At 53.8% G+C, this 26,600-nt stretch overlaps 1 protein-coding gene across 1 annotated transcript; it reads right to left on the minus strand.

Annotated features, from left to right (window-relative positions):
* Nucleotides 1-26,282, minus strand: LOC137301392 (ubiquitin-associated and SH3 domain-containing protein B-like). The gene is made up of 5 exons (XM_067970859.1): nt 26,168-26,282; nt 14,926-15,070; nt 10,477-10,583; nt 9,503-9,612; nt 1-8,089 (listed from the first exon to the last, which is right to left on the minus strand). Exons 2-5 carry the CDS (start codon nt 15,048-15,050, stop codon nt 7,952-7,954), a joined length of 480 nt encoding a protein of 159 aa, XP_067826960.1. The 5' UTR covers nt 15,051-15,070; nt 26,168-26,282; the 3' UTR covers nt 1-7,951.
* Between the last annotated feature and the right edge of the window lie 318 nt (nt 26,283-26,600).

Consider the following 26,600-nt stretch of genomic DNA (forward strand, 5'->3'; position numbering starts at 1 on the left):
AGGGAGCCTCACCCGCCACCAGGGGGAGCCTCGCCCTCTGGGTGCAGGGAGCCTCACCCGCCACCAGGGGGAGCCTCGCCCTCTGGGTGCAGGGAGCCTCACCCGCCACCAGGGGGAGCCTCGCCCTCTGGGTGCAGGGAGCCTCACCCGCCACCAGGGGGAGCCTCGCCCTCTGGGTGCAGGGAGCCTCACCCGCCACCAGGGGGAGCCTCGCCCTCTGGGTGCAGGGAGCCTCACCCGCCACCAGGGCGAGCCTCGCCTTCTGGGTGCAGGGAGCCTCGCCCTCTGGGTGCAGGGAGCCTCACCCGCCACCAGGGCGAGCCTTGCTTGTTGGCCGCAAGGAGCTTCACCAGTTCCCGGTGGCTGCATATTGCTAAAATCGCCCACAATAGGTTGTGTTTTGGACTGGGAAATCCAAAACACAGAAAAGGTTGGGTAGCTGGATGCTGCGAGCTGACCGTCTGTACAGAGCATCTTAATTCACCTGCTCTGGGGAGTTTTATCATTGACAAAGACTCAGACAGAAATTTGAGCTGTTAGCTATATTGGACACCATAACTGATTACAAAATGCTGAACTGAGGAATGCTAATACATTTATTTTTTTATATATTTTTTTCCAGTTCACCATTATGGTAGAGCAGTAACTGTTCTGCTCTCGTTATTTGTGGGTCACTTTTGGCCTGATCTTGTAGGGAAGCAGTAAGGTTCGAACTGCCCATTATTTCGAGTGTTCGGCCATGATGCCTATATTAAGCGACTTGGATAAGCAGCATCTCTCTCAAGGTCAAAGATCTGGCCACAGAAACACAATTTGATGCTATGGTACGGCTTCAGAGACTTAGGTCATGATCACAGTCTTGATAACAGATTCACTCTCGGGCGTCCCTGAGGGGCATAGATTGGCAGGATCCCTGGAGACGGAGAGGAAGATCTCAACTGGTCAGGGAACAAGGGTCCCTTTACCCACATCTCTCAAGCCATTCTAAGTTGCTGACCATCAAATGAGGTGACGAACAGGGTCTGCAGAAGTACAGCATATACAACAAGCATTTGCACAAACCCTATCTGCAGAAATCAGTTTTAATTCCGATTATAACCAAGGTGAAATACCACAGACACAGAGATTAGAGCTCATTGTTAAATTGAATCACTTTTAAAACAGCTATAAATATGTAACATAGGCAACATCAGAATATTTGGCATCAACATCATTCCGGTCATTTATACATACAAAAACATTTTAATAAATATATCAATAGGCCTTTTAACACTTTTTGCACCACAACTTGTACAGTAGAAGCTGCTTAGTACATCTGCCATTTTTACACACAAGATTTGTATCATTATACACCCACTGTCCTGAGCTGTAAAAGTGGACAATTTAAAATATTCAGAAATTGGAATGGAAGGACCAACACACAGAGGAAAACATAAAATGGGTTTGAGGAAGTCTCAAAGGGACATCGCCTTCATAAACTTCTTTGGCAAATGTTCTTTTCTACTGTTTGCAAACCCTGACGTTAGGGTCCTGTTGAAACACATCACTGCATAAAAGAGAGAGAGAAAATGCTCACCAGGTCAATCGGCATCTGAAAGAAAAGTCAGATCAACTTACCCAGAACTGCTTCCGCTATGACAGTCACTGTGCCTCAAAGTAGTTCACTGTATGAGATGTTGCTGAGATGTGATAAGGTGCTATATAAATGTAAGTCTTACTTTGTCTAATGAAGGGCCTACACCAGAAATGTTAACGTGTCTTTTCCCTCTCAGATGCTGACTGACCACCTGTGTATTTCCAGTATTTTGGGTATTTATTTCAGATTTTCAGCATGTGTGTTTCTTTTTTGTTTTATCTCCATATCACTGCAAAATGATTGGCTGATGAACATAGGGTTTTGCCTCCCCAAACACTGATCACCCTCATGTGGGCAGGACCGCTCGAAGAGTTTTCACTGCAGAACACAACGCACAACTCCTGACTCAACTTTTCATATGTAAACCTGAGTATTTGGAAGAAATTCTCAGACCATTGACCCCCACTACACCATGTAACTGAGTTCTCGAAAACTTTGGTCTTTCACAAGAAAAGACATTCCTCTATTGATAAACTGATCACACTAGCCGAACGATTTCACTAACCGGTGACCACAGGAAGTAGCTTCTCCCATACTGCTGACCTGGCCTTTAGTAGCATGGCAACACCACTGATGAGTAATTGAGCCCACAGAAACAATCGGAGGAGGAGGAGGGGAGAATAGTCATTGTATAAACAGATGCACGGGTTTGCCAGCTGGAGAACAGGACACCCAAACTCCTTCTGAATTGAACCAGCAGAACTTCCTCGTAACTGTCGCTCATTGGTTAAGAGGCCAGGTTCAGTCATTATATAAAACTAATTGTCCACAGCCACTGGTTATGGATCCTTTGGGCAAGTGACTCTGGAATATAATGCCCCTCAGTTGATTCTCCCTTCCAATTGAATTAAGCCTCCGAAGGCCACTATCTTGCAATGCTCTACACCAAACTAAAGTATAGGAAGACTCTCACTCTTGTAGAAGAGTCTGGGGCTGAAATTCGATTTGTGCAGGGATGCAAAACGTCAATTAACGTCAACTGAATATATCGGACCAAACGTATAACTGCCAGGAGATGCGATATCGCCCATTTTGCATCCCTGTCCAAGTCAAGTTTCACCCCCCCCACCCTCTCGAGTCTTTTCAGAAACCAATAAGCAGCTCCCTTTCTATTTTTGCTCTGCCTTTAGATGACAGAAGCTGAGTAAACCTGGATAACTAGCACCCGCCTCTAGACCATAAACAACATGCTCCACAATCGATTGGTTACTGGCACTCTCAGGTATGAGCTGGAACTCAATTTGTGTTCCAGACGTGAAAGCCCATTGTCTAACCCATTGCCTGTACCAAGTGTACCTGTACCATTCACGTGTTGTCCTAGATTGGCTCAGTCTCTGTCCTATATTGTTCTTAATTAGTTCTATTATGGTTATCCAAAGCAGAATTTGTTATGTTAAGTCAGTTAAAAAGCTCTCAGTGGGTTTGTGATTCTAAAAGTAGAGACCCAGTAACCATTAAGGAAGGAATGTTTATTTGACTGGAATTGGCTGTTTTTTGCACAATGAACCATTATGGGAGGTTGTATGCTCCATTTGTTTCTCAAAAGATACCAACAGAAAGAAAATGCAACCAAAATAGAGGCTAAACAGGATCCTACCAATTCCCAGTCTGATGCTTTTTTTTTGAGCAGAGTTCAAGCAGGGACCCACGACCCACAAGCACCCTATTGTTAAGTTATTGGGGCCTATAGTGTGCTATGACTCCCTCAGGACTCATGAAAATTCAGGACGTGGAAGGCAGAGGAACTGAGCTTGCATCCTTTACATTGTTGGGTGTTATGGGGCAGCAGGAGCATCCCACAGTGCTAGCAGGAACAAGTTATCGCAATGCTCTGAAAGAGATGAGCTTACATTTCAGTTCAGTGTTTAGAACATGCTGTCACTTAGTGTAATTAATAAGCACAAAAAAAAAAGAGCCTTGAAACTGTGCAGGTAGAAACAAGACAAAAATGCAATTAGCCAATGGGTGAGGCCAAAAAAGTTACCATGATAAAACAGTCCATCTAATTGGGCTGAAAAGATGAACACTCAAGGAACAGGTCTAATCAAGTACCTCTGTGATTCACAAAAGCCACATGATTTTCCTTTTAATTAGTTCCTTAGTTCAACATACTCTTTATTTAATTCAGTGGTATGACCCTAAACGTACGCCGCAGCACTGAAATGGAAATTTGATGACTCCACACAGTTTTCCAAGTTGCAAATGGCTCATGTTTTACACGGCACACTCACGTCAACCAGGCACCCAACGGCTGGGCCAACATCACTTCACCTGGAATTCATTTCAGTCTTCGCAATGAAGAGAGCCTCACTCCCCATGGATGCCGGTTGCACTGGAATTCACACTTGAGAGGAGAAAGGATGGTGTCTGAACACAATGGGGGTAATTTCAACCTAACTGCCCGAGGGGAAACCCATCGGATCACGTGGAACCCACGTTTTACACCCCGTCCAATGTCACCCTCTGTTGCCTTCAATGGAGCAAAAATCGGGCAGCACTGCACCCGATCTAGTTAGTTTCCGGATGGATGGATTAACTTAGAATTGCCCCCAATGAGGGAGGGTTCCCCTGTGCAATGTGTGCAACAATATCGTAAACCTGTTTATAAAGGAGCACGTTGTTTATTTTGTTACAGGATACACAGAGAAATCTTGTCCTCCATGTCCATTGTTGGAGATAATCTTATCTGAGGGGGGAAAAAATGGTGGGAAGAAAATGTTACACACAAAATAGTGCCAGATATTTCCTGCTAGATTGGTAAGGAATTTTTGGGAAAGGCTGCACTCCTACACTGCCTGGAACAGCCTCTATCCGGATGTCCACCATTTTGTCCTCTGGGTAATTGCACTGTAGCCATACTATATCAGGTCGAATGAATCCAATGAATAATTTTTTTGTCTAGGCAGACTTGATTGGTGATGCAATGACATCACTACATGTAGCTCTGTTTGTAAATCTAGGAAAGCGCAGAACATCATTGCTTCTAGACAACAGTGTTCCTTTAAATGAGCAGGATATTCACAGTGAGAGCAGCAGAGTCAGAATTAACTTCTGGCATTAATGTAATGCAACTGAAATTTATTTTTCTTCCTTCTCCTCCCACAACCATCGACTAACATATTACTGGGCTACAGTTCCCCGATGCCAGATGGCCATCTGTATCTTGCCCTTTTAGCCATTATTCATGCACAAGTCTTGCCAGCAAGTGTCGACAGGCTATTCAACTGCTGGGGCGCATCACAGTCAAGTTCGGTCTTGTCCTCAACCAACATCCACACACATATGCTCTCCCAACTGGGGTTACTGGATCGCATTCAGGAGCAGGAACCCTAACCAATTTCACACTCTTGACAGCCAAGGGCACTAAAGCCCATTGTAGCCACCCATCACCCACGGCAGCCCAAATTGGCATGAGTTATCTCCGGACAGACCAAGGATCAAACCTGGGACCTCCCTGGTTTGCATGGCTCAGCTATTCACTGGACAAATTTGCCAAGCCATCGAAGGAGAAGCATCTGGAATTTCTGAAGTTAACTGTTTCATATTGTGCTTGTCCCCTCTCGAATCCCCATTCCCCCCACTATCTGATCACATAAAACATTCAGCAGAAAGGGATTGCTGAGTAAATTAAAGATGCAAATTAATTCAGAACTGAAGGAAGCTACAACCCTGAAAACATGTATGTGCTCGTCCCAACCCTGAAAAGCCGAGGGCCACCTCAGCAAGGGGGAAGAATCACTCAACATTCACAGGCCATGAAGCCAGATATCCCCACTGAGATTTTGCCTTTCATCACTGAAGCTATGCCCAGGAAGTTCCTTTACATGACTTCCTGTGGTAGAATTATTTTTAATATGTTTATTTTGACAGCACACGAGAGAAAAAAAAAACACGCACACACACCACTTCAAAAGTTATAATAAACTCTTGTTTTTTGGTTGGCTATCCCCAAACAGAATGTGATGTGAAGGAGCTTCCAGGGCACAGTTTTGGCAAAAATAAATAAAGGACAATGATTTCATATTATTATTCTCACTTCTGAAATAGGCGTGGCCTGCAGACTAACATCATCCTGTGATGAACAAAAGCAAACTCACAACCCACATAAAGGTTAAAGATCTCACTGTTAAATGGAAATGCTTTGATCCTGAATTATCCAAAGATCCATGTCTGACAACTAATTTTTCATGAGATGTAAAGTCACCAAACATCCAGTTTTAGACTGAGCAGTGCAGGCTGCTCTGAAATTTCAAAGAGGTAACAGGTTTATCTCCATCTCCATCTCCCCCTCCCCCCACACACAAAAATCAGATTTGCTATTTTTAACCCTTACTGGGTTCCTTAAGCAGCACGCACCGCACAAAACAATCTTCCAGTGGAGGGCTTAGGCAGTATTTAAAATAAGAACCACAAGAGAGAAAAAAAGAGGGTAGTTTTCAATTTTGCCACCTTGATGGTAATGTGCTGGAGATCACCCGATTTCTGTAATGGGGGTAGGTGGGGGGATGGTGGTTTACCCCCCAAGCAGTGAAGATAAAATTACCCCCACACCCTTTCAGTTGAGGAACAAAATCAGGCTGAAGAGCTCCACCCAGAGAAAAAAAAAAGGCTATTCAGTAGAATCGAGATTGGACAGAAAGGTTTCGACCTTCCATTAAAATACCTCAGTGGGTTTGGAACGCTCCACAAACGTAATATAGGAAGTGGGGGGGAGCACGGCCATTAACTTCAAAAGCGTCTTTATATAACGACAACTCAAAACAAACTTAAGCTTATTTTCCAAAATGTAGAAAGAGTTTTGAAGATGGAAACTAGTGGACCAAGAATGTAGATTTTAGTTGACTTATATTCTGCGAATGTCAACTTTCTGTTTTAAAAACCTATCAAAGGGAAAATGGGAAAGCAAAATAGAGGTGTTTCATGGTTATCTCTTCAGTTTGCTTCAGGATACAGCAGAACAACATTTAAACAGCACTCAGCTCGCACCACACCCTCATTATAAAGCTCTCAACCACGACACTGCAGCCTTAAAATTACACTGCGTGAAGATTAGTGCAAGAAAAGTGAACGTGTTCACAATAAAGTCGTCCCCTTAATGGAGGGGGTCAAGCCTCCATTTAATTAGCGGATTAAGGAAATGACCACGGACGCATGAAGGGCTCACATGCTCAACTGCATAAGTTTCAAGCCTTCCCTCGGTCATACCCGGCTCTCAATAGGAACCCCTCAGTTAGAACATTCCGACTGATCCCACGATCCCGCACTCCCAGTGGGGACACGTGTATGCACAGTGTGCCGATTGGAGAATCGGGGCTGTATAGTGTTGTAGCCACGTCCCCACTCCCTTTGAGTGTCGTCTCCCTGCTCGGAGTGCGGGGCTGTGGCATTAGCCCTGTTCTCTATTGCCAGGCTATATGAACTCATCTCAAACCAGCTTTCATACAATTGTGTTTTGCTTTGTTTTTAAAAACAAGACAATCACCACAGCAGACCCCTCTAACAAAACACGCAATCGTCCCTCTTCCGGATGGCAGCCTGGTAACTAGGGGGGGGGGGGGGGGGGGGAGGTGCAGTGTATCTTAAACATTGGAAGGTGGGCTTCATTTCAAGATATCTTCATGAGCCATTCCTTTGGCTTTTAATTTGCAAACCATTTTGTTATTTGGCTTTAATTAAACAGAACAAGGAGAAAAAAAAATCACTCTACTCTCTCAAGAATCTCAGATAAGCGAGGTCACACTGTTCTGGAACAGAAGTCCGAGTCACCTTTGCTCCAATAAAACCATTTCTAGTCATCCCTCGTTGCATCTGAAGCCCATTATATAGAAGCCCACGTCCCCAATTATTGCTCGAGTGCACCACAGGTCCGAGTGGAACTGTGCCATGTACAGTTCAGAAATATTTCATACACCTACAGCGACCACAAGGTCCCTCAACAACGTTTCGATTCTCTGAAATCGACTCAAGTTCCATTCAAACCCAGCCTCAGAACATTATCTTGTCCTGACCTAAATATATTTGGCCCTGAAATCACATATATCATTCATAATTTACTTCAAGCAAATCAGATGAAAAAAATACCAGTCCTGTCAAAAACAAAGTACTGTACAGGCTTTTAACACAACAATCAAATAATTAAAGCTACAGACCACCAGATGGTTGTTGGATCACACAATACACCAAGCGTGGCAGTGGAATGAATGCGCTCGTACTGAGTTTGGGGAAAGGAGGAGGAGGTGGTGTAGTAAGTGGAAGCACATGCTATTAATGGCTCTATCTTCCAGTGATGGATGGGCCTTTCTGTCCTTTTTTTTTTCAGTCTTGGAACAAGATCTCCCTCCAGCTAAAACTGTGATTGGGGCCGTGGGTGAGTGGTAGGATGGGAGGATCTACCAATTGCCATATGCCTGCATCTTCCAGCTCTTCACAGGCGCAGAATCCTAAATACGGGATCTGTGGGAAGAGGAAAAAAAATACACATGAATTTCAGGGACAGTATCTTGAGGAACAGGAAGAGCCACTCGGCCCAGAATCTAAAACCCACCTTGGTATCATAACCCTTCTCTCTCCAGAAACGCATCTCTTGAACCTATTTGTACTGTCTGATCGAATGCCTCTCTCTGGACATTTCTTCCTTAACTCAATTCTATTAAACAATTCGATTGCACTTTGGGTGAAAAAGTTTTAGCTGACTTCCATTCTTACTCCTAAAGAATCATGTTCAACATCTATGTCTTGGTATTAGAATCTGACAGCACGAAAGGAGGCCATTCGGCCCATCGTGCCTGTGCCGGCTCTTTCAAAGGGCTATCCAATTAGTCCCACTCCCCCTGCTCTTTCCCCAAAGCCCTGCAAATTTTTCCTTTTCAAGTATTTATCCAATTCCCTTTTGAAAGTCATTATTGAATCTGCTTCCACCGCCCTTTCAGGCAGCGCATTCCAGATCAGAACAACTTGCTGCGTAAAAGAAAAATTCTCCTCACCTCCCCCCTGGTTCTCTCTGTTCCTGCACCCCCTGTAAAACTGTACCATTTAGTTTATATTGCCTCTTCTCATTCTCCTTTCACACTTGCATCACTTCACATTTCACACATTAAAAGCAACTTCACGACTAATGCACTGGTTGTAGCAGAAAATGTCAATCTAAACCATGGGGAACACAGTTACAACAGAAACGAAATGGTGGGAAAATGCTCTTCCAATTGGCCCATGATTTTTCATTAATCCTTAGGGTGATTTGCTTAAGGAAAAGGCCCATTGATGAACTCCTCTCCGAGTACCCCAACTCTCCTAGCCAACTTTGCTTTGAAACCATTCCTTCCCCCTTCCAAAGTCTGCCTCTGCTACTCTATCTGGTAGCTAATTCCAGTCATTTATTACTCTTTGCATGAAGTATATTCTGTTCTAAATTTCCTTTCCGCTAGTGTAAACATGAGTGAGTCTGGGCCTCTGCTGCCCAGGACTCTCCTCTTCTCACCCGCAGAATGGGCCCGATTCCCCCACACCCCACAATTTACCTTGGTGCAAGGTGGGCAGCCTCCACGTCCCGCGATTTTGATACCTGCCCAAAGTCGGCCTGCTGCCTCTTTCTCAGGTGAGCAGCTGGCCTGAATGCGAACGCGTGCAAATGAGGCCTGAAACTGATGCTGTCGGGCAGGTTTGACATTTGCCCCGCCCCTCCCACCTAAAACCCGTTCCCAGTTAAAAATTCCGCACCCTCCCCCCCCGCCATTAACAGATATTAAGGGCTTAGACTGAACAGCGGTCAGGTATTGTCACTGTTACTGCTCCCACAGTTGGAAATATGCCAAATTTCCACCCCACTGTAGCATTCCCTGCCCCAGTGGGAGGCACCAACACACTGACCTTTCGAACCACCTGCACAAAGTCCTTGGAATTGCGCGCTGAGAGACCCTGGAGCTGCCGTGTGCAGGCCTCAAGGGAGGAGGCGTGTGCTACAATCAAAATGTTGTTACCTGAAGGGCAAAAGCAAACCAACAGTCATTGCAATTCACAACCCAGCACAAAGAAAGAACTTGCTTTTCTATACAGCACCTTTCACGACCTCAGGACTTTCCAAAGCATTTTACAGCCAATGAAGTACTTTTTGAAGTGTAGTCACTGTTGCAATGTAGGAAACGCAGCAGCCAATTTATGCACAGCAAGATCCCACAAACAACAATGAGATAATGACCAGATAATCTGTTTTTAGTGATGTTGGTTGAGGGAGAAATATCGGCCAGGACACCGGGGAGAACTCTCGCCTCTAAGTCAGAAGGTCGTGGGTTCAAGTCCCACTCCAGAGACTTGAACACAAAATTTAGGCTGACCCTCCCAGTGCATTCTGGGGGAGGTGCCGTCATTCGGATGAGATGTTAAACCGAGGCCCTGCCTGACCTCTCGGGTGGATGTAAAAGATCCCATGGCACTATTGTAAGAAGAGCAGGGAAGTTCTCCCCGGTGTCCTGGCCAATATTTATCCTTCAACCAACATCACAAAAAAAAAGAACGATTATACGGTCGTTATCTCATCACTGATTGTGGGATCTTGCTGTGCGCAAATTAGCTGCTGCATTTCCTACGTTACAACAGTGACTACACTTCAAAAAGTACTTCACTGGCTGTAAAGGGCTTTGGGACGTCCTGAGGTTGTGAAAGGCGCTATATAAATGCAAGTCTTTATTACGTTCTTTATTACGTTCCAACCATCATCCTGAACCTTGATGGGTCGGTCACACTGTTTGTCTTGTTGATGTAATCCACAACGCTATTCCCTTACAAATATCAACTGAAAATACCATTGCTTCCTCACAATTATTTACAATGAGTCTTGCAGTTACCTTTGACTTTACATTGAGCCAGGATGTCCCTCATCACCTGGCAACTCCTGCTAATATACGTCTCGTAGGGTTCCGAAATCCCCAGTTTGTTCGCCTGTAAATGAGGTCTGCAATATATAAATATACCAGTTAGAAAGTGACACAAAACGAAGGCAGACCAGTGAAGAGCAGAGAAAGGGAGGAAGGCCTGATGGTGCGTCAGCTCCCTGCACCGGTGCAAATGGTGCGAGATGGTTATCTCTCCCCAACCCAATGCGTTCTCAACTGAAACGGGGCTTCTTGGCGGAAGAGATTCGCTGGCAGGAGGCCGGGAAAGTCAGGGGCAACTCAGTTACACTCCAGCCAGTGTGAAGCTTTACAAAAAAAAGTGTAGGGAGTTCTCCCTGTCCCCATTCCTCCCTCAACCAACATCACCGGCTGGTCGTTTATCTCATTGCCATTTGTGGGATCTTGCTGTGTGAAGAATTTCCCTACAAACTAAGTCACCACACTTCAAGATAAGTTATCGTATATGTGAAGAACCTTTGAGACACTTCTGACTTTGCGATATAACAAAATTTAAAATGAAAACATTAATGCGAAGTTTTTATGCCAAACAATATAAAATATTGAACTTTAACCATGGAACGAGTACATAGAATCTACAGCACAGAAACAGGCCATTCAGCCAAAATGGCCAATGCCGGTGTTGATACTCCACACAAGCCTCCTCCCACTAATTATCTCTTCCCACTCTGCCTCCATATCCCTCTATTCCCTTCTCCCTCATGTATGTATCAAGACTCCACTTAAATACATCAATGCCATCAGTGCAATGCTATTCCCTTGAATATAAAAGATTAAGGGGTGATGTAATTGAGGTGTTTAAGATGATTAAAGGATTTGATAGGGTAGATAGAGCGAAACCATTTCCTCTGGTGGGGGGAGTCCAGAACAAGGGGGCATAACCTTAAAATTAGAGCCAGGCCGTTCAGGGGTGATGTCAGGAAGCACTTCCTCACACAAAGGGAAGTGGAAATCTGGAAAAAACTCCCCCAAAAAGCTGTTGAGGCTGGGGGGTCAATTGAAAATGTCAAAACTGAGATTGATAGATTTTTGTTAGGAAAGAGTAACCAGGAACCAAGGCGGGTAGATGGAGCTAAGATACAGTTCAACCATGACCTAATTGAATGGAACAGGCTCGAGGGGCTGAATGGCCTCCTCCTGTTCCAATGTTTCAACCACTCCATGGGGCAGCGAGTTCCACATTCTCACTACACTCTGTGCAAAGAAATTCCTCCTTTGATCTGTCAAATGAATTCTTCATTTGATCTGTCAGTGACTATCATATTTATACTGCCTTGTTCTGGACTCACCCACAAGCGGAAACTGTTTCTCCACATCCACCCTATCGAACTGCTCCACAATTTTAAAGACAACTATCATAAAATCATAGAAAATTTACAGAAAGAGGCAATTCGGCCAGTCATGTCCACACCACCCGAAAACGAGCCATCCAGCCTAATCCCACTTTCCAGCACTTGGTCCGTAGCCCTGTAGGTTACGGCACTTCAGGTGCACATCCAGGTACTTTTTAAAATGAGTTGAGGGTTTCTGCCTCCACCACCCTTTCAGGCAGTGAGTTCCAGACCCCCACCACCCTCTGGGTGAAAACATTTTTCCTCAGCTCCCCTCCAATCCTTCTACCAATCACTTTAAATCTATGCCCCCTGGTTATTGACCTCTCTGTTAAGGGGAAAAGTCCTTCCTGTCCACTCTATCTGGGCCCCTCATAATTTTATACACCTCAATTAAATCACCCCTCAGCCTCCTCTGTTCCAAAGAAAACAACCCCAGCCTATCCAATCTTTCCTCATAGCTAAAATTCTTCGGTCCTGGCAACATCCTCAGAAACCCTCTCGAGTGCAATTACATCCTTCCTGTAATGTGGTGACCAGAATTGTACACAGTACTCAAGCTGTGGCTTAACCAGTGTTTTATACAATTCCAGCATAACCTCCCTGCTCTTATAGTCTATGCCTTGGCTAATAAAGGAAAGTATTCCATATGCCTTCTTAACCAACATATCTACCTGTCCTGCTACCTTCAGGGATCTGTGGACATACACTCCAGGATCCCTCACTTCCTCTACACCTTTCAGTATCCTCCCATTTATTGTGTATTCCCTTGCCTTGTTTGCCCTCCCCAAATGCATTACCTCACATTTCTCTAGATTGAATTCCATTTGAAACTTTTCTACCCACCTGACCAGTCCATTGATATCTTCCTGCAGTCTACAGCTTTCCTCCTCACTATCAACCACACGGCCAATTTTTGTATCATCTGCAAACTTCTTAATCATGCCCCCAACATTTAAGTCCAAATTATTAATATGCATCACAAAAAGCAAGGGGCCCAGTACTGAGCCCTGCGGAACCCCACTGAAAACAGCCTTCCAGTCACAAAAACACCCGCCAACCATTACCCTGTGCTTCCTGCCACTGAGCCAATTTTGGATCTAACTTGCCACTCTCCCTTGGATCTCATGGGCTTGTACTTTTTTGACCAGTCTGCCCTCTGGGACCTTGTCAAAAGCCTTGCTAAAATCCATGTAGACTACATCAAATGCACTACCCTCATCGACCCTCCTTGTTACCGCCTCAAAAAATTCAATCAAGTTGGTCAGACAAGACCTTCCCTTAACAAATCCGTGCTGACTGTCCTTGATTACTCCATGCCTTTCTAAGTGACAGTTTATCCTGTCCCTCAGACACCACCGAGGTTAGACTGACTGGCCTGTAATTACTTGGTCTATCCCTCACTCCCTTTTTAAACAATGGTACAACGTTAGCAGTCCTCCAATCCTCTGGCACCACGCCTGTATCCAGTGAGGATTGGAAAATGAAGGTCAGGCCTCTGCTATTTCCTCTCTTGCTTCTTTTAACAGCCTGACCATAAACCATAAGAGATAGGAGCAAGAATAGGCCATTCGGCCCCTCGAGCCTGCTCCGCCATTCAATGAGATCATGGATGATCTGATTTTTACCTCAACTCCACTTTCCCGCCCTTTCCCCATATCCTTTGACTCCCTTGTTGATCAAAAATTTGTCTAACTCAGCCTTGAATGTATTCTGTATTCAGCTTGGGATACATTTCATCTGGCCCTGGTGATTTATCTACTTTCAAAGATGCTAAACCCCTTAATACTCCCTCTCTCACTAAGTTTATCCCATCCAATATTTCACACTGCTCCTCCTTAACTACAATGTCTGCATCATCCCTCTCTTTTGTGAAGACAGTCGCAAAGTATTCATTATTCATCTTCTGCTTCCACACATAGGTTACCTTTTTGGTCTCTAATAGGCCCTACTCTTTCCTTAATTATCCTCTTGCTCTTAATGTATTTATAAAACATCTTTGGGTTTTCCTTGATTTTACTTGCCAATATTTTTTCATGCCCTCTCTTTGCTTTCCTAATTTCCTTTTTAATTTCACCCCTGCACTTTCTATACTCCTTTAGGCTTTCTGTAGTATTGAGCTCTCGGTGTCTGAAATAAGCTTTCCTTTTCTGGCTTATCTTACCCTGTATGCTCCTTGACATCCAGGGGGCTCGAGATTTGGCAGTCCCACCCTTTTTCTTTGTGGGAACATGTTTACTTTGAACCCCTTGACTGCCTCCCACTGCTCTGACACTGATTTACCTTCAAGTAGCTGTTTCCAGTCCACTTTTGCTAAATCACTTCTTAGCTTAGTAAAATTGGCCTTTCCCCAGTTGAGAACTTTAACTCTTGTTCTATCTTTGTCCTTTTCCATAACTATGCTAAAACTAACTGAATCATGATCACAACCGCCAAAATGCTCTCCCACTGATACTCCTTCCACCTGCCCAGCCTCATTTCCTGAAACTAAATCCAGAACTGCCCCCTCTCTTGTTGGGCTTGCTACGTACTGGCTAAAAAATATCTCCTGAATGCAATTTAAGAATTTTGTGCCCTCTATACCCTTCACACTGTTTGAGTTCCAGTTAATATTAAGTTAGTTGAAATCCCCTACTATTACTGCCTTACTGTTTTTTGCACGTCTCAGAAATTTGCCTATCAGGTCTCATTGGTTTTTTTTCCAGAAAAAAATATTCCCAGTTTGCTCAATCTTTCATGATAGTTGCATCCCCTCAATTCTGGTTAGACTTATTGTCAATCCCAGATTAGGAATTTTGACCTCAGGTGCCTCCCACTGATTGGTTCATATGCTTGACACCCTAACACAACTGCACAGGAACGATGGGCCGAATGGCTTCATTCTGGGCTGCATCAATCTATGGTTCTATGCACATACCAATATGGTTGTCAAAGGATTTAAATATTTCCCATAAGTTGGTTCAAGACCAATTGACTTGACCCTTACAAAAGTGGAAGTGCCCATAAATTTGAATGCTTGTGTTTGGTGAGTATTTTCTCTGCCAATTCCCACCTGTAGGTTGTGTCAGTCCCCAGGTTTGCCGCTGCAAGTTCCTCTGTTGACATCCACGCTGGTAAGGTATTGCCCGAGACCCACTTAGTCCACTCGAACAGCCCAGGCTCCACACGAACCTTCATCTGGTTTTCCTGCTGAAGCCCTGTGATTAAAACGAGATACGATGACGCTGATTTATTGACACAAAAGGAGCATCTCCAGGTCAGGGGTACAAAAACAACAGGCCTGCCCCTCAAAACTTTCTCCTCTTCTCTTTTGAAAGGGCTGACTCTCACTGGGGTACACGTTCCCCGGGGCGCCGACTCTCACTGGGGTACACGTTCCCCGGGGCGCCGACTCTCACCGGGGCACACGTTCCCCGGGGCGCCGACTCTCACCGGGGCACACGTTCCCCGGGGCGCCGACTCTCACCGGGGCACACGTTCCCCGGGGCGCCGACTCTCACCGGGGCACACGTTCCCCGGGGCGCCGACTCTCACCGGGGCACACGTTCCCCGGGGCGCCGACTCTCACCGGGGCACACGTTCCCCGGGGCGCCGACTCTCACCGGGGCACACGTTCCCCGGGGCGCCGACTCTCACCGGGGCACACGTTCCCCGGGGCGCCGACTCTCACCGGGGCACACGTTCCCCGGGGCGCCGACTCTCACCGGGGCACACGTTCCCCGGGGCGCCGACTCTCACCGGGGCACACGTTCCCCGGGGCGCCGACTCTCACCGGGGCACACGTTCCCCGGGGCGCCGACTCTCACCGGGGCACACGTTCCCCGGGGCGCCGACTCTCACCGGGGCACACGTTCCCCGGGGCGCCGACTCTCACCGGGGCACACGTTCCCCGGGGCGCCGACTCTCACCGGGGCACACGTTCCCCGGGGCGCCGACTCTCACCGGGGCACACGTTCCCCGGGGCGCCGACTCTCACCGGGGCACACGTTCCCCGGGGCGCCGACTCTCACCGGGGCACACGTTCCCCGGGGCGCCGACTCTCACCGGGGCACACGTTCCCCGGGGCGCCGACTCTCACCGGGGCACACGTTCCCCGGGGCGCCGACTCTCACCGGGGCACACGTTCCCCGGGGCGCCGACTCTCACCGGGGCACACGTTCCCCGGGGCGCCGACTCTCACCGGGGCACACGTTCCCCGGGGCGCCGACTCTCACCGGGGCACACGTTCCCCGGGGCGCCGACTCTCACCGGGGCACACGTTCCCCGGGGCGCCGACTCTCACCGGGGCACACGTTCCCCGGGGCGCCGACTCTCACCGGGGCACACGTTCCCCGGGGCGCCGACTCTCACCGGGGCACACGTTCCCCGGGGCGCCGACTCTCACCGGGGCACACGTTCCCCGGGGCGCCGACTCTCACCGGGGCACACGTTCCCCGGGGCGCCGACTCTCACCGGGGCACACGTTCCCCGGGGCGCCGACTCTCACCGGGGCACACGTTCCCCGGGGCGCCGACTCTCACCGGGGCACACGTTCCCCGGGGCGCCGACTCTCACCGGGGCACACGTTCCCCGGGGCGCCGACTCTCACCGGGGCACACGTTCCCCGGGGCGCCGACTCTCACCGGGGCACACGTTCCCCGGGGCGCCGACTCTCACCGGGGCACACGTTCCCCGGGGCGCCGACTCTCACCGGGGCACACGTTCCCCGGGGCGCCGACTCTCACCGGGGCACACGTTCCCCGGGGCGCCGACTCTCACCGGGGCACACGTTCCCCGGGGCGCCGACTCTCACCGGGGCACACGTTCCCCGGGGCGCCGACTCTCACCGGGGCACACGTTCCCCGGGGCGCCGACTCTCACCGGGGCACACGTTCCCCGGGGCGCCGACTCTCACCGGGGCACACGTTCCCCGGGGCGCCGACTCTCACCGGGGCACACGTTCCCCGGGGCGCCGACTCTCACCGGGGCACACGTTCCCCGGGGCGCCGACTCTCACCGGGGCACACGTTCCCCGGGGCGCCGACTCTCACCGGGGCACACGTTCCCCGGGGCGCCGACTCTCACCGGGGCACACGTTCCCCGGGGCGCCGACTCTCACCGGGGCACACGTTCCCCGGGGCGCCGACTCTCACCGGGGCACACGTTCCCCGGGGCGCCGACTCTCACCGGGGCACACGTTCCCCGGGGCGCCGACTCTCACCGGGGCACACGTTCCCCGGGGCGCCGACTCTCACCGGGGCACACGTTCCCCGGGGCGCCGACTCTCACCGGGGCACACGTTCCCCGGGGCGCCGACTCTCACCGGGGCACACGTTCCCCGGGGCGCCGACTCTCACCGGGGCACACGTTCCCCGGGGCGCCGACTCTCACCGGGGCACACGTTCCCCGGGGCGCCGACTCTCACCGGGGCACACGTTCCCCGGGGCGCCGACTCTCACCGGGGCACACGTTCCCCGGGGCGCCGACTCTCACCGGGGCACACGTTCCCCGGGGCGCCGACTCTCACTGGGGCACACGTTCCCCGGGGCGCCGACTCTCACTGGGGCACACGTTCCCCGGGGCGCCGACTCTCACTGGGGCACACGTTCCCCGGGGCGCCGACTCTCACTGGGGCACACGTTCCCCGGGGCGCCGACTCTCACTGGGGCACACGTTCCCCGGGGCGCCGACTCTCACTGGGGCACACGTTCCCCGGGGCGCCGACTCTCACTGGGGCACACGTTCCCCGGGGCGCCGACTCTCACTGGGGCACACGTTCCCCGGGGCGCCGACTCTCACTGGGGCACACGTTCCCCGGGGCGCCGACTCTCACTGGGGCACACGTTCCCCGGGGCGCCGACTCTCACTGGGGCACACGTTCCCCGGGGCGCCGACTCTCACTGGGGTACACGTTCCCCGGGGCGCCGACTCTCACTGGGGTACACGTTCCCCGGGGCGCCGACTCTCACTGGGGTACACGTTCCCCGGGGCGCCGACTCTCACTGGGGTACACGTTCCCCGGGGCGCCGACTCTCACTGGGGTACACGTTCCCCGGGGCGCCGACTCTCACTGGGGTACACGTTCCCCGGGGCGCCGACTCTCACTGGGGTACACGTTCCCCGGGGCGCCGACTCTCACTGGGGTACACGTTCCCCGGGGCGCCGACTCTCACTGGGGTACACGTTCCCCGGGGCGCCGACTCTCACTGGGGTACACGTTCCCCGGGGCGCCGACTCTCACTGGGGTACACGTTCCCCGGGGCGCCGACTCTCACTGGGGTACACGTTCCCCGGGGCGCCGACTCTCACTGGGGTACACGTTCCCCGGGGCGCCGACTCTCACTGGGGTACACGTTCCCCGGGGCGCCGACTCTCACTGGGGTACACGTTCCCCGGGGCGCCGACTCTCACTGGGGTACACGTTCCCCGGGGCGCCGACTCTCACTGGGGTACACGTTCCCCGGGGCGCCGACTCTCACTGGGGTACACGTTCCCCGGGGCGCCGACTCTCACTGGGGTACACGTTCCCCGGGGCGCCGACTCTCACTGGGGTACACGTTCCCCGGGGCGCCGACTCTCACTGGGGTACACGTTCCCCGGGGCGCCGACTCTCACTGGGGTACACGTTCCCCGGGGCGCCGACTCTCACTGGGGTACACGTTCCCCGGGGCGCCGACTCTCACTGGGGTACACGTTCCCCGGGGCGCCGACTCTCACTGGGGTACACGTTCCCCGGGGCGCCGACTCTCACTGGGGTACACGTTCCCCGGGGCGCCGACTCTCACTGGGGTACACGTTCCCCGGGGCGCCGACTCTCACTGGGGTACACGTTCCCCGGGGCGCCGACTCTCACTGGGGTACACGTTCCCCGGGGCGCCGACTCTCACTGGGGTACACGTTCCCCGGGGCGCCGACTCTCACTGGGGTACACGTTCCCCGGGGCGCCGACTCTCACTGGGGTACACGTTCCCCGGGGCGCCGACTCTCACTGGGGTACACGTTCCCCGGGGCGCCGACTCTCACTGGGGTACACGTTCCCCGGGGCGCCGACTCTCACTGGGGTACACGTTCCCCGGGGCGCCGACTCTCACTGGGGTACACGTTCCCCGGGGCGCCGACTCTCACTGGGGTACACGTTCCCCGGGGCGCCGACTCTCACTGGGGTACACGTTCCCCGGGGCGCCGACTCTCACTGGGGTACACGTTCCCCGGGGCGCCGACTCTCACTGGGGTACACGTTCCCCGGGGCGCCGACTCTCACTGGGGTACACGTTCCCCGGGGCGCCGACTCTCACTGGGGTACACGTTCCCCGGGGCGCCGACTCTCACTGGGGTACACGTTCCCCGGGGCGCCGACTCTCACTGGGGTACACGTTCCCCGGGGCGCCGACTCTCACTGGGGTACACGTTCCCCGGGGCGCCGACTCTCACTGGGGTACACGTTCCCCGGGGCGCCGACTCTCACTGGGGTACACGTTCCCCGGGGCGCCGACTCTCACTGGGGTACACGTTCCCCGGGGCGCCGACTCTCACTGGGGTACACGTTCCCCGGGGCGCCGACTCTCACTGGGGTACACGTTCCCCGGGGCGCCGACTCTCACTGGGGTACACGTTCCCCGGGGCGCCGACTCTCACTGGGGTACACGTTCCCCGGGGCGCCGACTCTCACTGGGGTACACGTTCCCCGGGGCGCCGACTCTCACTGGGGTACACGTTCCCCGGGGCGCCGACTCTCACTGGGGTACACGTTCCCCGGGGCGCCGACTCTCACTGGGGTACACGTTCCCCGGGGCGCCGACTCTCACTGGGGTACACGTTCCCCGGGGCGCCGACTCTCACTGGGGTACACGTTCCCCGGGGCGCCGACTCTCACTGGGGTACACGTTCCCCGGGGCGCCGACTCTCACTGGGGTACACGTTCCCCGGGGCGCCGACTCTCACTGGGGTACACGTTCCCCGGGGCGCCGACTCTCACTGGGGTACACGTTCCCCGGGGCGCCGACTCTCACTGGGGTACACGTTCCCCGGGGCGCCGACTCTCACTGGGGTACACGTTCCCCGGGGCGCCGACTCTCACTGGGGTACACGTTCCCCGGGGCGCCGACTCTCACTGGGGTACACGTTCCCCGGGGCGCCGACTCTCACTGGGGTACACGTTCCCCGGGGCGCCGACTCTCACTGGGGTACACGTTCCCCGGGGCGCCGACTCTCACTGGGGTACACGTTCCCCGGGGCGCCGACTCTCACTGGGGTACACGTTCCCCGGGGCGCCGACTCTCACTGGGGTACACGTTCCCCGGGGCGCCGACTCTCACTGGGGTACACGTTCCCCGGGGCGCCGACTCTCACTGGGGTACACGTTCCCCGGGGCGCCGACTCTCACTGGGGTACACGTTCCCCGGGGCGCCGACTCTCACTGGGGTACACGTTCCCCGGGGCGCCGACTCTCACTGGGGTACACGTTCCCCGGGGCGCCGACTCTCACTGGGGTACACGTTCCCCGGGGCGCCGACTCTCACTGGGGTACACGTTCCCCGGGGCGCCGACTCTCACTGGGGTACACGTTCCCCGGGGCGCCGACTCTCACTGGGGTACACGTTCCCCGGGGCGCCGACTCTCACTGGGGTACACGTTCCCCGGGGCGCCGACTCTCACTGGGGTACACGTTCCCCGGGGCGCCGACTCTCACTGGGGTACACGTTCCCCGGGGCGCCGACTCTCACTGGGGTACACGTTCCCCGGGGCGCCGACTCTCACTGGGGTACACGTTCCCCGGGGCGCCGACTCTCACTGGGGTACACGTTCCCCGGGGCGCCGACTCTCACTGGGGTACACGTTCCCCGGGGCGCCGACTCTCACTGGGGTACACGTTCCCCGGGGCGCCGACTCTCACTGGGGTACACGTTCCCCGGGGCGCCGACTCTCACTGGGGTACACGTTCCCCGGGGCGCCGACTCTCACTGGGGTACACGTTCCCCGGGGCGCCGACTCTCACTGGGGTACACGTTCCCCGGGGCGCCGACTCTCACTGGGGTACACGTTCCCCGGGGCGCCGACTCTCACTGGGGTACACGTTCCCCGGGGCGCCGACTCTCACTGGGGTACACGTTCCCCGGGGCGCCGACTCTCACTGGGGTACACGTTCCCCGGGGCGCCGACTCTCACTGGGGTACACGTTCCCCGGGGCGCCGACTCTCACTGGGGTACACGTTCCCCGGGGCGCCGACTCTCACTGGGGTACACGTTCCCCGGGGCGCCGACTCTCACTGGGGTACACGTTCCCCGGGGCGCCGACTCTCACTGGGGTACACGTTCCCCGGGGCGCCGACTCTCACTGGGGTACACGTTCCCCGGGGCGCCGACTCTCACTGGGGTACACGTTCCCCGGGGCGCCGACTCTCACTGGGGTACACGTTCCCCGGGGCGCCGACTCTCACTGGGGTACACGTTCCCCGGGGCGCCGACTCTCACTGGGGTACACGTTCCCCGGGGCGCCGACTCTCACTGGGGTACACGTTCCCCGGGGCGCCGACTCTCACTGGGGTACACGTTCCCCGGGGCGCCGACTCTCACTGGGGTACACGTTCCCCGGGGCGCCGACTCTCACTGGGGTACACGTTCCCCGGGGCGCCGACTCTCACTGGGGTGCACGTTCCCCGGGGCGCCGACTCTCACTGGGGTGCACGTTCCCCGGGGCGCCGACTCTCACTGGGGTGCACGTTCCCCGGGGCGCCGACTCTCACTGGGGTGCACGTTCCCCGGGGCGCCGACTCTCACTGGGGTGCACGTTCCCCGGGGCGCCGACTCTCACTGGGGTGCACGTTCCCCGGGGCGCCGACTCTCACTGGGGTGCACGTTCCCCGGGGCGCCGACTCTCACTGGGGTGCACGTTCCCCGGGGCGCCGACTCTCACTGGGGTGCACGTTCCCCGGGGCGCCGACTCTCACTGGGGTGCACGTTCCCCGGGGCGCCGACTCTCACTGGGGTGCACGTTCCCCGGGGCGCCGACTCTCACTGGGGTGCACGTTCCCCGGGCACCGACTCTCACTGGGGTGCACGTTCCCCGGGCACCGACTCTCACTGGGGTACACGTTCCCCGGGCACCGACTCTCACTGGGGTACACGTTCCCCGGGCACCGACTCCCACTGGGGTACACGTTCCCCGGGCACCGACTCCCACTGGGGTACACGTTCCCCGGGCACCGACTCCCACTGGGGTACACGTTCCCCGGGCACCGACTCCCACTGGGGTACACGTTCCCCGGGCACCGACTCCCACTGGGGTACACGTTCCCCGGGCACCGACTCCCACTGGGGTACACGTTCCCCGGGCACCGACTCCCACTGGGGTACACGTTCCCCGGGCACCGACTCCCACTGGGGTACACGTTCCCCGGGCACCGACTCCCACTGGGGTACACGTTCCCCGGGCACCGACTCCCACTGGGGTACACGTTCCCCGGGCACCGACTCCCACTGGGGTACACGTTCCCCGGGCACCGACTCCCACTGGGGTACACGTTCCCCGGGCACCGACTCCCACTGGGGTACACGTTCCCCGGGCACCGACTCCCACTGGGGTACACGTTCCCCGGGCACCGACTCCCACTGGGGTACACGTTCCCCGGGCACCGACTCCCACTGGGGTACACGTTCCCCGGGCACCGACTCCCACTGGGGTACACGTTCCCCGGGCACCGACTCCCACTGGGGTACACGTTCCCCGGGCACCGACTCCCACTGGGGTACACGTTCCCCGGGCACCGACTCCCACTGGGGTACACGTTCCCCGGGCACCGACTCCCACTGGGGTACACGTTCCCCGGGCACCGACTCCCACTGGGGTACACGTTCCCCGGGCACCGACTCCCACTGGGGTACACGTTCCCCGGGCACCGACTCCCACTGGGGTACACGTTCCCCGGGCACCGACTCCCACTGGGGTACACGTTCCCCGGGCACCGACTCCCACTGGGGTACACGTTCCCCGGGCACCGACTCCCACTGGGGTACACGTTCCCCGGGCACCGACTCCCACTGGGGTACACGTTCCCCGGGCACCGACTCCCACTGGGGTACACGTTCCCCGGGCACCGACTCCCACTGGGGTACACGTTCCCCGGGCACCGACTCCCACTGGGGTACACGTTCCCCGGGCACCGACTCCCACTGGGGTACACGTTCCCCGGGCACCGACTCCCACTGGGGTACACGTTCCCCGGGCACCGACTCCCACTGGGGTACACGTTCCCCGGGCACCGACTCCCACTGGGGTACACGTTCCCCGGGCACCGACTCCCACTGGGGTACACGTTCCCCGGGCACCGACTCCCACTGGGGTACACGTTCCCCGGGCACCGACTCCCACTGGGGTACACGTTCCCCGGGCACCGACTCCCACTGGGGTACACGTTCCCCGGGCACCGACTCCCACTGGGGTACACGTTCCCCGGGCACCGACTCCCACTGGGGTACACGTTCCCCGGGCACCGACTCCCACTGGGGTACACGTTCCCCGGGCACCGACTCCCACTGGGGTACACGTTCCCCGGGCACCGACTCCCACTGGGGTACACGTTCCCCGGGCACCGACTCTCACTGGGGTACACGTTCCCCGGGCACCGACTCTCACTGGGGTACACGTTCCCCGGGCACCGACTCTCACTGGGGTACACGTTCCCCGGGCACCGACTCTCACTGGGGTACACGTTCCCCGGGCACCGACTCTCACTGGGGTACACGTTCCCCGGGCACCGACTCTCACTGGGGTACACGTTCCCCGGGCACCGACTCTCACTGGGGTACACGTTCCCCGGGCACCGACTCTCACTGGGGTACACGCTCCCCGGGCACCGACTCTCACTGGGGTACACGCTCCCCGGGCACCGACTCTCACTGGGGTACACGTTCCCCGGGCACCGACTCTCACTGGGGTACACATGTTGAGTCAACATTCAACGCAAGCTCGAGGAACAACACCTCATCTTTCAATGAACACTTTACAGCTTTCTGGCCTCAACACTGAGTTCAACAAAATCAAAAGCAAAATACGGCGGATGCTGGAAATACTCAGCAGGTCAGGCAGCGTCTGTGGAGAGAGAAACAAGAGTTAACGTTTCAGGTCGACGACCTTTTTTGAGTTCAACAACTTTAGATCATAACCACTGCTCCCACTTTTTCGGACAGTAGGTGCAGATCATGGTTCTGCTGTAACCATTTACACCTCCTCTGGACCCAGCTTTTGTTTCTTTACTTCATAGTATTATTGCAGGTACAGCACAGGAGGCCATTCAGCCCATTGTGCCTGTGCCGACTCTTTGACAGAGCTGTCCAATTCGTCCCACTCTCCTTGCTCTTTCCCCATAATCCTGCAAATTTTTCCCATTCAAGTATTTATCCAATTCCCTTTTGAAAGTTATTATGGAATCTGTTTCCACCGCCCTTTCAGGCAGCGAATTCCAGATCATAACAAACTCGCTGCGTAAAAAAATGTTTCCTCATGTCGCCTCTGGCTCTTTTGCCGATCACCTTAAATCTGTGTCCTCTGGTTACCGACCCTTCTGCCACTGGAAACGTTGTCTCCTTCTTTACTCTGTCAAAACTGTTCATGATTTTGAACGCCTCCGTCAAACCTCCCCTTAACCTTCTCTCTTCTCGTCCCAGTTCCACTCCCCTTTTGCCTTGAACTATCGTCCCTTTTCTCATTTCGTCACTCCGACACTCCACTCTACCCCAGACCTTCACTTTGTTGATTTCCCAGCTGCCCTTCTCCCTGCCTCTGTACTCGCTTTATCAACTGTCGAATCTCTAACTTCTTCCACTCCTGATGTAAGGTCATCGAGCTGAAACGTTAACTGTTTTTTGTGGGGTCAGGGGTGGAGGGGGAAAGAGAGAAAGAGATGCATCAAAGCCAAGGGATCTGGGAAGAGAATTCCAGAGTGCAGGGGCATCATGGCTGAAGACTGCAGCACGATGAAAGAGCAGAGAGGCGGGTGGGTGAAGGGTTTTTAAAAAAATTCGTTCATGGGATGTGGGAGTCGCTGGCAAGGCTGGCATTTATTGCCCATCCCTAATTGTGGTGAGCCGCCTTCTTGAACCGCTGCAGTCCGTGTGGTGAAGGTTCTCCCACAGTGCTGTTAGGAAGGGAGTTCCAGGATTTTGACCCAGCGACGATGAAGGAACGGCGATATATTTCCAAGTCGGGATGGTGTGTGACTTGGAGGTGAACGTGCAGGTGGTGTTGTTCCCATGTACCTGCTGTCCTTGTCCTTCTGGGTGGTAGAGGTCATGGGTTTGGGAGGTGCTGTTGAAGAAGCCTTGGCGAGTTGCTGCAGTGCATCCTGTGGATGGTACACACTGCAGCCACTGTGCGCCGGTGGTGAAGGGAGTGAATGTTTAGGGTGGTGGATGGGGTGCCAATCAAGCGGGCTGCTTTGTCCTGGATGGTGTCGAGCTTCTTGAGTGCTGTTGGAGCTGCACTCATCCAGGCAAGTGGAGAGTATTCCATCACACTCCTGACTTGTGCCTTGTAGGTGGTGGAAAGGCTTTGGAGAGTCAGGAGGTGAGTCACTCGCCGCAGAATACCCAGCCTCTGACCTACTCTTGTAGCCACAGTATTTACGTGGCTGGTCCAGTTAAGTTTCTGGTCAATGGTGACCCCCAGGATGGTGATGGTGGGGGATTTTGGCGATGGTAATGCCGTTGAATGTCAAGGGGAGGTGGTTAGACTCTCTTGTTGGAGATGGTCATTGCCTGGCACTTGTCAGGTGCGAATGTTACTTGCTACTTATCAGCCCAAGCCTGGATGTTGTCCAGGTCTTGCTGCATGCGGGCTCGGACTGCTTCATTATTTGAGGGGTTGCGAATGGAACTGAACACTGTGCAATCATCAGCAAACATCCCCATTTCTGACCTTATGATGGAGGGAAGGTCATTGATGAAGCAGCTGAAGATGGTTGGTCCTAGGACACTGCCCTGAGGAACTCCTGCAGCAATGTCCTGGGGCTGAGATGATTGGCCTCCAACAACCACCACCACCTTCCTTTGTGCTAGGTATGACTCCAGCCACTGGAGAGTTTTCCCCCTGATTCCCATTGACTTCAATTTTACTAGGGCTCCTTGGTGCCACACTCGGTCAAATGCTGCCTTGCTGTCAAGGGCAGTCACTCTCACCTCACCTCTGGAATTCAGTTCTGATGTAGAACGGCGGAGGTTACAAAGAGGGACATGGACCTGGACCTGGGAGGAGGTTGCAGAGGTTGGGCAGGGGAAGGCAAGGAAGGGATTGGTAAACATAGACATATATGTTTTGCTACCTTTCAGTATGTTGAATGCCGTCTGGACACAGCGCAGTGACGGTGAGCAGTAAACGTAATCAATGGCTGATTTACTCTCCAGCAGAGCCTCACCTGCAAGTCAAACACACGGACAATCAGATTCATCCAAGCGCATATTCTTCCGGTACAACTTCACTATAAACCAATTCCCTGGTTTCCTCTTTTCCTCGTTAGTACCCTCCAGTAGAGTGGATTGAAAGGGAACTTCCCCATTAGATCAGTTGTAAGTGCACTGCTTGGTGTGATACTGAACTACCCAGATCTGCAAGATTCCAGATTTGGTGTTGGGTCTATACCGAGTTAGCCAATTCCAGCCAGGGTGCTACGTTTAAAAAAACTGTTGTATCTCTAACTTCTTCCAGTTCTAATGAAAGGACCTGAAACGTTAACTTTGTTTCTCTCTCCACAGATG

The sequence above is a fragment of the Heptranchias perlo genome, chromosome 33 (genome assembly GCF_035084215.1).
Source record: "Heptranchias perlo isolate sHepPer1 chromosome 33, sHepPer1.hap1, whole genome shotgun sequence".
NCBI classification, from domain to species: Eukaryota; Metazoa; Chordata; class Chondrichthyes; order Hexanchiformes; family Hexanchidae; genus Heptranchias; species Heptranchias perlo.

What these genes read in the sequence shown, in the direction of transcription:
- LOC137301392 (XM_067970859.1), bottom strand. Translation starts at nt 15,050, where the DNA reads ATGAAGGTTCGTGTGGAGCCTGGGCTGTTCGAGTGGACTAAGTGGGTC. An exon ending in GGGACTGACACAACCTACAG is followed by an intron (nt 10,584 to 14,925) that starts GTGGGAATTGGC and finishes TATATATTGCAG; the next exon opens with ACCTCATTTACAGGCGAACA. An exon ending in TTGTGCAGGTGGTTCGAAAG is followed by an intron (nt 8,090 to 9,502) that starts GTCAGTGTGTTG and finishes CTCTTCCCACAG; the next exon opens with ATCCCGTATTTAGGATTCTG.